The following is a 12,741-nucleotide window of genomic DNA, read 5'->3' as shown; positions in this document are numbered from 1 at the left end:
TGCACGTTCTGCACATGTATCCCAGAACTTAAAGTATAATATAAAAAAATAAAAAGACTTTTTTTCTTATTTATTTTGTTTTGTTTTGTTTTGTTTTTTGTTGTTGTTGTTGTTGTTGTTGTTGAGATGGAATCTCCCTCTGTTTTTCAGGGTGGAGTGCAATGGCATAACCTTGGCTCATTGCAACCTCCACCTCCTAGGTTCAGGCAATTCTCCTGCCTCAGCTTTCCAAGTAGCTGGGATTACAGGAACATACCACCATACCAAACTAATTTTTGTATTTTTAGTAGAGATGGGGTTTCACCAGGTTGGCAAGGCTGGCCTCGAACTCCTGACCTTGTGATCCACCCACCTCGGCCTCCCAAAGTGCTGAGATTACAGGCATGAGTCTTATTTCTTTTTGTAGCTTTTTGAATGTATTGAAAGCAAAAGAAAAAAACAATGCACAATGTATTATGAGGTTTAACATGTGTAGAAGTAAAACATATGACAACAATAGGAAAAAGTCTTGAGTGGGGGAATAGAAGTACATTAAATTCTTATCTTATGCTTGAAGTGGGCTGTGATAAATTAAAGTTATATACTAAAAACCCTAAAGGAACCACTAAAAGAACAAAGCATTGTATCTAATATAATCCGAAGAGGTAAAATGGAATCATAAATAATAATGCAAAAGAAGGTAGGAAAAGAGAAAAAGTAAATAAAGAACAAATAAAAGGCAAATAGCCAGATGGTAAATTTTAAACCAATCATATCAATAATCACATTAAATAAAAATGGTCAAACCATCCCAATTAGAAGGCAGAGAGTGTCAAATTGGATAAAAAAGGAAGACCCAACTCTAGGTTAACTATAAGAAACCCAGATTAAATATAAAAATAATTCATGTGTGGTACATGATTGTGGTACCAGCTACTCAGAAAATAGAAATTAAAGTCCAGCCTGGGCAATATTGCCAGACTCTGTCTCTAGAAATAAAATTTTTAAATGTTTAATAAAAAATATCTATAAAAACACAAATAGGGCTGGGTGTGTGTGGCTCAAACATGTAATCTCATGGTTTTGGGAGGCTAAGGTGGGAAGATCACTTGAAGCCAGGAGTTCAAGATCAGCCTGGGCAGCATAACAAGACCTCATCTCTAAAAAAAAAAAAAAAAAAATTTAAATTAGCCAGGTGTGGTGATGCATGCCTATAGTCCTGGCTACTTGGGAGTCCGAGGTGGGAGGATCACTTTAGCGTAGGAGTTCAAGGTTACAGTGAACTATGATCATGCCATTGCATTCCAGCAGGGGTGATGGAATTAGACCCTCTCTCAAGAAAACCTCACACATAAGTTAAAAGTAAATAGATGAGGCCAGGCATGGTGGCTCATGCCTGTAATCCGAGCTCTTTGAAGAGTTGAGGTAGGTGGACCACTTGAGGTCAGGAGTTTGAGAGAAGCCTGGCCAATGTGGTGAAACCTCATTTCTACAAAGAACCCACAAATTAACTGGGCATGGTGGTACATGCCTGTAATTCCAGCCACTTGGGAGGATAAGGCAGAACTATCACTTGAACCCAGGAGGAAGAGGTTACAGTGAGCCAAGATCATGCCACTGCACTCCAGCATGGGTGACAGAGTGAGTGAGACTCCATCTCAAAAAACAAAAAGTAAAAGGATGAAAAAAGAAATGCCATGTTAATATTATTCAAAAGAAAGTCAGAATATGTATATTAACATCAGCCAAAGTAGATGTCACAAGAATAATAATGTATAAAAGGGAATATTTCATGATAAACTTATCAAGAGAACATAGCAATCCTAAAACTTTGCACTCCTAACAACAAAGCTTCAAAATACATAAAGCAAAAACTGATAGAACTGAAAGGAGAAACAAATATAAATTTTAGTCAGAGATTTCAATAATCCTCCTCTAAAAAAAAATACAATAAATAGAAAAAAAAAAAAAAAAAAAAAAAAAAACTGTAAAGTTGCCTTAGAAGGAGCAGACAAAAAAAGGGAAAGTCAGGAAAGTAGAAGACTTGAACAACACTATCAACCAACTTAACCTAATTGACATTCACAGAACACTCTATCCAAAAACAGCAGGATAAAACATACTTTTCAAGAACACATGGAAGATTTACCAAAAGATACTATATTCTGGGCCATAAAACAAGTCTCAATAAATTTTAAAGGATTCAAAGAAGAAGTATATTCTGTCACCACAATGGGATTAAATTAGGAAGCAATAACAGAAAGAAATCTGGAAAATCTTGTATTTGGAAATTAAATGGCATGCTTCTAAATAACCCTGGGACAAAGAAGAAATGAAATGAGAAATGAGCAAGTATTGTGATGTAAATGAAAATGAAACATATTATAAAAAAAAAAAAAAGTCTGAAATCAAAATGTGGTCTCCAAAGCATCAGCATTAGCATATCATGGGAAGCTGTTAGAAATGTAAATCCTTGGACCCTAACAGAGACCTACTGAATCAGAAGCTCTAAGGGTGGAGCCCAGCAATCTGTGGCCCTCTAGGTGATTCTGATGCACATCCAAGTTTTGAGAACCACTGCATATACTACTGGAGTGTTGTTTTTATTGTGCTAGGGTGTGTTCCCCAGTAAGGAATATACACAGTTTATACTGCTCTGAAGTTCAGATCACTTAAAAACAACAGAGGATTGTTGAAATCTCTGACTAAAACTTATATTTGTTTCTCCTTTTCAGTTCTATCAGTTTTTCTTTATGTGTTTTCAAGCTTTGTTGTTAGGAGCAAAACTTTTAGGACTGTTATGTTCTCTTGATATGTTGACTCTTTATCATGAAACATTCCATTTCTCCCTATTATTATTTTGAAGAGTCTGTTTTGAATAGTCTTATTTTGAATAGTATGTTAATCTTGTGTTAAATTTAGAATATTTAGAAAATGCCCAACGCTTGAAGAGTCCTGCAAGTGTTTAACCCTACAAATAATGCCTCATTTGCTATAAAGACCTAAATTTCAAAAGCCACAGGTATAATTTTCTTGAAATCTAAATAGGAATAGAAGAGAAACATCGGGGGGACTATGACTTCATTGCATACTTTCTACTGTTCATTCTAGGCCTTTCATGTGGGAACCAAATGTAGTCAACTAACTCTCTATCAAGGAACAAAGACATGTTAAACCTAAATGACTAGTAATACAAAAATAATTTGCTTAAAATATGGTTTTATATCTACACTTGAATATAAATTGTCTGACGTCTTCGAAAGTCACCTTAAATGAAATACTGAAGCCCTAACATAAGCACTAATTTAAAAGCACTACCTCCTATAGTGGTAGGCATCATCTTTTCAACTAGCTCGATGCACTAATCTCAAGCGTATCTGTTCTTCATCTAAATTTGCTGGTTCATATCTGTCCTGGGAGGGGGAGTTGGAACTTTTGGCTTTAACGGGCTTTAGTTATAGCTTCTACTAGTCAGGAGTAAACAAAATCCACACTGTATTACGATAATTAACTGACAAGTATAGAAGATAATTTCAGTAACAACTTGAAAGCAACATTTGCCATGGAAGAACTGTAATATGGGTAATCTACCTATTAATCTCAATTTATTATACGACAGTCTTCAAAAATAAAGGGAAAAATATACTGAAATTCTTCTAGTATTCTAGTCTCCAAAGAAAAAATATAACCCAATCTACACCAGGCTTCCTTCCTCTCCCGTAATCTTTGGTGATTTCATTGGCTTTGGTTTTTTCTAAGACATTTCCTTCTGTGCTTTTGAACAGAGGCCCACAACATGGCCTATAGGGCCATGGGAGTATAATTAATCAAGTGCTCAGCTAGGCACCACTATTAAAATGTTTTAATCTCAACGTAAAATGAGATCAGAGTTTTACAAGAGATTTCAGAACAGGAACATTGATTTCCAAAATTGTTTCTCTCCCTTTCAGAAGCATAAAGATGAACATACACAAATCTTAGGAGTTTTTATAAAAAGCATGGTATTTTTTCTATTTTAATACATCTACCATTGACAAACATGCAAAATAACTAATTCCAAATCAAAGGTCTCTAGCAGAAACATCCAAATTAAAAATGAAGCATTTAAATTTACTTGCTGGCCATGAAATTCAGCAAGAAACCACCCTTTCTCCCACACTTCAGAAAAACCACCAATTCCTTCCTGGAGTATTGATGGCATCAACAGTGCTTGGCTCTCTCTCCCTTGTCAGCATCCAGACATACCTGGTTCAATCTTGTAAATTATTGTTATAGTTCCAGTTACCGAAAATGCCCCACCATCTTCTTCACTGCATTTCAGCTTAGCAAGGCACCTACCGACAATGCACAGCTTGGGAAATGAGCAATGAAGAACATAATGGCCTGAGAGTTACCCATACATCCTAGGTCTGCCAATTGAGTTAGGACATTAATAGGAATGTAAAATTCCAGGAGACATTCTTTTATTCTCCTCTCCAAGTTACTAGAATAAACAGTATCAGAAAGAAAACAGTAGAAGAATGTGGCAATAGCCACATATATGAAATCTTACTAGAGCTAAAACCAAACTAAACAAAATGCAAAATACAATGGGACAAAGAACTGGCTCCCATTTGAGTTTTATTTGTGGCTTCAAGCAACCTCCAAACTAAGAGGCTCATAAATTAGGAAATAATTTTAATGATTTGAGGGCTCAGTAATTTATATTAGGGTATTATTAAAATTTGTGTTTTATAAGAATTGCATGTACTTCATTATTGAATTTGGTGCTAACAGTAAAGAAATAACTAAATGAGATATAACCTCCAATATACCCACTTCTAAAACTAAAAAGCATTTTAACACATTTTTTTCTGGCACCCTCAACTGAATCAGTAAAACAAATAGAAAATCAAAACATGATTGTAATATTACACGAGATAATTCATTTTACTTCAATAACTTAGTCTGTTCCAAAGTATTTCTGTCCAAAATGTGTAGGTGCAACAGGATGAACTTCAGTAGTTAAAATTGTGATCTCTGGAAACTCCTGAATGATTGATTTGGCACCTTCAAAAAAAAAAAAAAAGAAAGAAAAGTTATTATGGTAGAATGTTTTGGTAATACCATTTGTAATTCAGGAATTTTGCAATTATTGTCACTAGGTCTAAAATTGACAGAAGACAGAGAGCAATGATCTTTGGATACCTAATCAGACTTGGTTAATCTCTTCCTCTTTATAAAGTCTGAAAAGCTTTGACAGTAGTCAGACTATGTCCTCTCCATCTCATTAATAAATTATTAGAATTATTATTTTATGCTCAAACTGAAAAATACAGTTATAGCAACTTTTCCCATGAAGAGTTTTTTTATTTTATTTTAAAGGTGACTGTAATAGAGTGAATATAGTCCTTTTTAAAATGAGGATCACAGGCCAGGCAGAGTGTCTGAAGCCTGTAATCCTAGAACTTTATAAGGCTGAGGCAGGAGGATCACTCAAGGTCAGGAGCTTGAGACCAGCCTGGGCCACAAAGCAACACTCCATCTCTATTAAAAAAAATAAAGAGGATCACATATAAGATGATGGTTTCCCAACTGAAACACTATGAAACAAGCGCAATGTTTCAAAGTGTCCTTGTTTTTCACAGAAAAAGCTGGAGTTGTCAGAGCATGCCAGCTTTTTAGAAGTTAGGACTCTAACTTTTGGAGAGGGGAATAGGTAGGGAAAGGAAACAAGGACTAGAATCTTCACTGTAGAGTAATTTGGCCTAAGAAGAAATAAGAAAATATGTAAATGACTCACAATAACTGAATGGTTAAATAACATATAGTCAAAGGATATGATGTAACTGTTAAATCATGATTTTGGGAAATATTGAATGGCATCAAAAATACACATGGTAAATGTAAAAAAAGCACTAAAAATAACAGCATTAGAATCATGTGAAATGTTATCAACAAGCTTAGATATAACCGATACAAATGGTGAGTATTTTAATTACCCTGTCAAATTAAAAAGCCAAGCAAAGCTGCCACAGAATAAGATTTTTCAGCTAAAATGTCAAAGAATAGTACACCAGTCTCATGTATACTATTGGAATTTAAAAGAGTGCTTTTCTATTCCCAAAGGCAAAAATTTTTTAAATTATTGGATTCTCTCAATGTTGTCAATGCCACCTGTATTATACATATAAATGATAACTAAGCAAATCACCCTTTGTTACCAGCAACATTTGAATTACAAGTAATATTTGGTTATGAAACAGCAAAGTAGTCAAACAGGCCATAATTCCTATACAATAACAGACCAAAATAAGCTTTCCCAACTAAATATACTGTGGCCTCTTCAGAACTGGCTAAGATTTAGAAATTTTGAAATGAGAAAACACTTGACTAAAGAAGTCATATATTGACCTTTTTAAAAATTATGAATCAAATACAAATTCATTGTAGAACATTTGAAAAATACCAATTTAAAGCTTAAAAATAAAACAAAAAGCACTTAGAATCCCACCAGCCTAAGATAACAACTATTAATACTGTATGTGCATTTTGAAACCAGAATTCAAAAAACATTGTGTGTCTGTCTAGCCTCTCATGCTAAGAAAAGATTTATTAGGTACCATATTAAATCCAACTCCGATATTGTAATTAAAATAGTCATAATTTTTACTGGTCATCTCTAAACTTGGTGATAACACTTTATAATATTCTAATGCTGTTATTTTAATACTGCTTTTTCCAATTGTCATGTACATTTTTGATGCCATTCAGTATTTTCCAAAAACATGATTTAACAGTTACATAATAGTACATCCTTTGAATATATATTATTTATTTAACTATTTCCTTATTCTGAGTCATTTGTATGCTTTCACATTTGTTCTTATATGAAATAACTCTATAATAAACATCCAGAGCTAATGATCCTAAATATATACGCACTCAATACAGGAACACCCAGATACATAAGACTTATAAAGAGACTTAGACTCCCATACAATAATAGTGGGACACTTCAACATCAATATTAGACAGATCAATGAGACAGAAAATTAACAAGGATATCCAGGACTTCAACTCAGATCCGGAACAAGTAAACTAAATAAACATTTATAGAACTCTCCACTTTAAATACACAAAATATACACGCTTATCAGCACCACATCATGCCTACTTACAGGTTTAAATGAAATATTGGTTGGCTGCTTGTTTGTTATTTTCTTCCCTCATTTTTTTTCTGTCTCCATTATTAAGCACAATTATTGGTATAAAAGAGGTTTTCAATACCCATTTTTAGACTGCATTCTAGCCTGGGCAATAAAGCAACACTTCCGTTCTCTCTCTCTCTTCTCTTCCTCTTTCTTTCTCTCCTTCATTTTTTTTTTCTTTCTTTTTTTTAAAATAATAAACATCCTAGAAGGTAAATTTCTACATGTACCTATAATTATTTTCTTAAACCACATTCCCAATTGTTCTATAATGTATGGCACAAAAAGAAAAAAAAAAAAAAAAAACCTAGAATCTTAAGTTTTCCATTCCTTCTGGCAATGGAAAACACGCAGTCTCACTGCCCTTTGAGCAGAAGGCTAACTTTAAAAACTTCTGCTTTTTGCTTCACACTGCAAAGGTTACTTGAGTAAGACTACAGGGCTAGCTAGAACCTCATGTTTCTTGCTGTTTGGGAGCAGTTCTCAGGCTCAGATGGGGAGCCAAAGTGAATAGGAAAGCTTCCGTCATTTGAAGGCCAAACCAGGAAAAAAAACATAATTCTTTTTTTTTTTAATTTAATATTTTCAAATATATATTTTATTGTACTTTAGGTTCTGGGGTACATGTGAAGAAAATGCAGGATTGCTGCATAGGTACCTACATGGCAATGTGGTTTGCTGCCTCCACCCCCATCACTTATATCTGGCATTTCTCCCAATGTTATCTCTCCCCAACTCCCTATCCACCACTATCCCTCCCCTAGTTCCCCCCAACTAGGGAACTAGAGGACCCCAGTGTGTGATGCTCCCCTCTCTGTGTCCATGTGTTCTCATTGTTCAACACCCACCTATGAGTGAGAACATGCGGTGTTTGATTTTCAGTTCTTGTGTCAGTTTGCTGAGAATGATGGTTTCCAGGTTCATCCATGTCCCTACAAAGGACATAAACTCGTCCTTTTTTATGGCTGCATAGTATTCCGTGGTGTATATGTGCCACATTTTCCCTGTCCAGGCTATCATCAATGGGCATTTGGGTTGGTTCCAGGTATTTGCCATTGTAAACAGTGCCACGATGAATATACGTGTGCATGTGTCTTTATAATAGAATGATTTGTAATCCTTTGGATACATACCAAGCAATGGGATTGCTGGGTCAAATGGAATTTCTATTTCTAGGTCCTTGAGAAATCGCCACACTGTCTTCCACAATGGTTGAACTAATTTACACTCCCAACAACAGTGTAAAAGTGTTCCTATTTCTCCACATCCACTCAAGCATCTGTCTTCAGATTTTTTAATGATCGCCATTCTAAATGGTGTGAGATGGTATCTCAATGTGGTTTTGATTTGCATATCTCTAATGACCAGTGATGATGAACATTTTTTCATGTTTGTTGGCCTCAAATATGTCATCTTTTGAAAAGTGTCTGTCCATAACCTTCACCCACTTTGGAATGGGTTTGTTTTTTTCTTGTAAATCTGTTTTAGTTCTTTGTAGATTCTGGATATTAGCCCTTGTCTGATGGGTAGAGAGCAAAAATTTTTTCCCATTCTGTTGGTTGCCAGTTCACTTTAATGACTGTTCATTTTGCTGTGCAGAAACTCTGGAGTTTAATTAGATCCCGTTTGTCTATTTCGGCTTTTGTTGCCAATGCTTTTGATGTTTTAGTCATGAAGTCCTTCCCTATGCCTATGTCCTGAATGGTTTTGCCTAGGTTTTCTTCTAGGGATTTTATAGTGTTAGGTCTTATGTTAAACACTTTAATTCATCTGGAGTTAATGTTAGTGTCAGGTGTCAGGAAGGGGTCCAGTTTCTGATTTCTTCACATGGCTGGCCAATTATCCCAACACCATTTATTAAACAGTGAAATCTTTTACTCATTGCATGTTTTTGTCAGGTTTGTCAAAGATCAGATGGTTATAGATGTGTGGCATTGCCTCCGAGGCCTCTGTTCTGTCCCATTGGTCTGTATCTATGTTTTGGTATCAGTACTATGCTGTTTTGATTACTGTAGCCTTGTAATATAGTTTGAAGTCAGGTAGCATGCTGCTTCCATCTTTGTTCTTCTTGCTTAGAATTGATTTGGCTGAGCACCAGGAGCTCACCAGCTGAGCTACGCGGCTGGCTAGCCATGTGCAGAAAGCAGAAACTGGACCCCTTCCTGACACCTTACACTAAAATTAACTCCAGATGGATTAAAGACTTAAACATAAGACCTAACACCATAAAAACCCTAGAAGAAAATCTAGGCAAAACCATTCAGGACGTAGGTGTAGGCAAGGACTTCATGACCAAAACACCAAAAGCATTGACAACAAAAGCCAAAATAGACAAATGGGACCTAATCAAACTCCACAGCTTCTGCACAGCAAAAGAAACAATCATTAGAGTGAATCGGCAACCAACAGATTGGGAAAAAATTTTTGCAGTTTACCCATCTGATAAAGGGCTGATATCCAAAATTTACAAAGAACTAAAGCAGATTTACAAGAAAAAAACTAACAAGCCCATTCAAAAGTGGGCAAAGGATATGAACAGACACTTTACAAAAGAAGACATACGTGAGGCCAACAGACATATGAAAAAATGCTCATCATCACTGGTCATAAGAGAAATGCAAATCAAAACTACATTGAGATACCATCTCACGCCGGTAAGAATGGCAAACATTAAAAAATCTGGAGACAGCAGATGCTGGAGAGGATGTGGAGAAGTAGGAACACTTTTACACTGTTGGTGGGAGTGTAAATTAGTTCAACCATTGTGGAAGACAGTGTGGCGATTCCTCAAGGACATAGAAATAGAAATTCCATTTGACCCAGCAATCCCATTACTGGGTATATATCCAAAGGATTACAAATCGTTCTACTATAAGGACACGTGTACACGAATGTTCATTGCAGCACTGTTTACAATAGCAAGGACCTGGAACCAACCCAAATGCCCATCGACGATAGACTGGATAGGGAAAATGTGGCACATATACACCATGGAATATTATGCAGCCATCAAAAACGATGAGTTTGGGTCCTTTGTGGGGACATGGATGAACCTGGAAACCATCATTCTCAGCAAACTGACAGAGGAGCAGAAGATCAAACACTGCATGTTCTCACTCATAGGTGGGTGTTGAACGATGAGAGCACATGGACAAAGGGAGGGGAGCACTACACACTGGGGTCGGTTGGGGGAAAATAGGGGAGGGACGGTGGGGGGTGGGGAGCTGGGGGGGATAGCAGGGGGAGAAGTGCCACATGTAGGTGATGGGGAGGAAGGCAGCAAATCACACTGCCATGTGTGTTCCTATGCAACAATTTTGCATGTTCTTCACATGTACCCCCAAACCTAAAATACAATAAAATAAATAAATGGGAAAAAAATAAAATAAAATAAAATAAAATAAAATAAAAAAAAAAAAGAATTGATTTGGCTATGTGGGCTCTTGTTTGGTTCCATATGCAGTTTAAGGTGCCTTTTTCTAGTTCTGTGAAGAGGGTCATAGGTAGCTTGATGGGGATAGCATTAAATATACAAATTACTTTGGGCAGCATGGCCATTTTCATGATATTGATTCTTCCTATCCATAAGCATGGAATGTTTTTTCATCTGCTTGTATCCTCTCGTATTTCATTGAGCAGTGGTTTGTAGTTCCCCTTGAAAATGTCCTTTACATCCTTTGATAGCTGTATTCTTAAGTATTTTATTCTCTTTGTAGCAACTGTGAATGGCAGTTTGTTCTTGATTTGGCTCTCTTTAAGTCTATTATTGGTGTATAGGAATGCTTGTGATTTTTGCACATTGATTTTGTATCCTGAGACTTTGCTGAAGTTGCTTATCAGCTCAAGGAGGCTTGGGCTGAGATGATGGGAACTTCTAAATACACAATCATGTCGTCTGCAAATAGAGACAATTTGACTTCCTCCTTTCCTAATTGAATACGCTTTATTTCTTTTTCTTGCCTGATTGCGCTGGCTAGAACTTCCAATATTATATTAAATATGAGTGGTGAGAGAGAGCATTCTTGTCTAGTGCTAGATTTAGAAGGGAATGCTTCCAGTTTTTGCCCATTCAGTATGATATTGGCTGTGGGTTTGTCGTAAATAGCTTTTATTATTTTGAGATACATTGTGTCGATACCTAGTTTATAGAGTTTTTAGGATAACGGTCAGTTGAATTTTGTCGAAGGCCTTCTCTGCATCTATTGAGATAATCACGTGGTTTTTGTCTTTGGTTCTGTTTACGTGCTGGATTACATTTATAGACTTGTGTATGTTGAACCAGCCTTGCATCTCCAGGATGAAGCCTACTTGATTGTGATGGATAAGCTTTTTGATGTACTGTTGCAATCGGTTTGTCAGTATTTTATTGAAGATTTTTGCATCTACGTTCATCATGGAGATTGGCCTGAAGTTTTCTTTTCTTGTTGAGTCTCTGCCAGGTTTTGGAATGAGGATGATGTTGGTCTCATAAAATGATTAGGGAAGGATTCCCTCTTTTTGTGTTGTTTGGAATAGTTTCAGAAGGAATAGGACCAGCTCCTCTTTGTATGTCTGGTAGAATTCAGCTGTGAACCCATCTGGACCTAGCTTTATTTTGGTGGGTAGGCTATTAATTACTGCCTCAACTTCAGCCCTTGTTATCGGTCTATTCAGAATTTCATCTTCTTATGGTTTAGGCTTGGGAAGGTGCAACTGTAAGTGTCCAGGAATTTATCCATTTCTTCCAGGTTTACTGGTTTATGTGAATAGAGTTGTTTGTAGTAATCTCTGATGGTAGTCTGCATTTCTGTAGAATCGGTGGTTACATACACTTTATCATTTTTTATTGCATCTTTTTGATGCTTCTCTCTTTTCTATTAATCTGGCTACTGCTCTATTTTGTTGACTTTTTCAAAAAACCAGCTCCTGGATTTATTAATTTTTTGAAGGGTTTTTTGTGTCTCTATCTCCTTCAGTTCTGCTCTGACCTTAGTTATTTTTTGTCTGCTGCTAGCTTCTGAGCTTATTTTGATCTTGCTCCTCTAGCTTTCAATTTTGATGATATGGTGTCAATTTTAGATCTTTCCTTGCTTCTCATGTGGGCATTTATTGCTGTAAATTTTTCTCTAGACACTGCTTTGTGTCCCAGATATTATGGTACGTTGTGTATTTGTTCTCATTATTTTGAAGAACATCTTTATTTCTGCCTTCATTTCATTGTTTATCCAGTCAACATTCAAGAGCCAGTTGTTCAGTTTTCATGAAGCTGTGTGGTTCTGAGTTAATTTTTAATCCCGAGTTCTAATTTGATTGCACTTTGCTTTGAGAGATGGTTTGTTATGATATCCATTCTTTTGCATTTGCTGAGGAATTATTTACTTCCAATTATGTGGTCTATTTTAGATTATGTGTGATGTGCTGCTGAGAAGAATGTATATTCTGTGGATTTGGGGTGGAGAGTTCTGTAAATGTCTATTAGGTTTGCTTGGACCTGATCTGAGTTCAAGTCTGGGATATCCTTGTTAATTTTGTCTCATTGATCTGTCTACTATTGACAGTGGAGTGTTAAAGTCTCCCACTATTATTGTGTGAG

The 12,741-nt window shown here is 36.0% G+C and overlaps 1 protein-coding gene across 1 annotated transcript in view; it reads right to left on the bottom strand.

Moving 5' to 3' along the window:
- Positions 1-3,826: 3,826 nt before the first annotated feature.
- UPRT (uracil phosphoribosyltransferase homolog) overlaps positions 3,827-12,741 on the bottom strand; it is a 41,050-nt gene continuing 32,135 nt past the window's right edge. Inside the window, exon 7 of the mRNA XM_017516022.1 lies at positions 3,827-5,028. Coding sequence (XP_017371511.1) covers positions 4,922-5,028 — 107 coding nt within the window. The 3' untranslated portion in view covers positions 3,827-4,921. The remainder of the gene's footprint in view (positions 5,029-12,741) is intronic.

Source organism: Cebus imitator, unplaced genomic scaffold (assembly GCF_001604975.1).
Source record: "Cebus imitator isolate Cc_AM_T3 unplaced genomic scaffold, Cebus_imitator-1.0 Scaffold570, whole genome shotgun sequence".
In the NCBI taxonomy this organism is placed as follows: domain Eukaryota; kingdom Metazoa; phylum Chordata; class Mammalia; order Primates; family Cebidae; genus Cebus; species Cebus imitator.
This window is presented reverse-complemented; position numbering and strand designations above follow the sequence as displayed.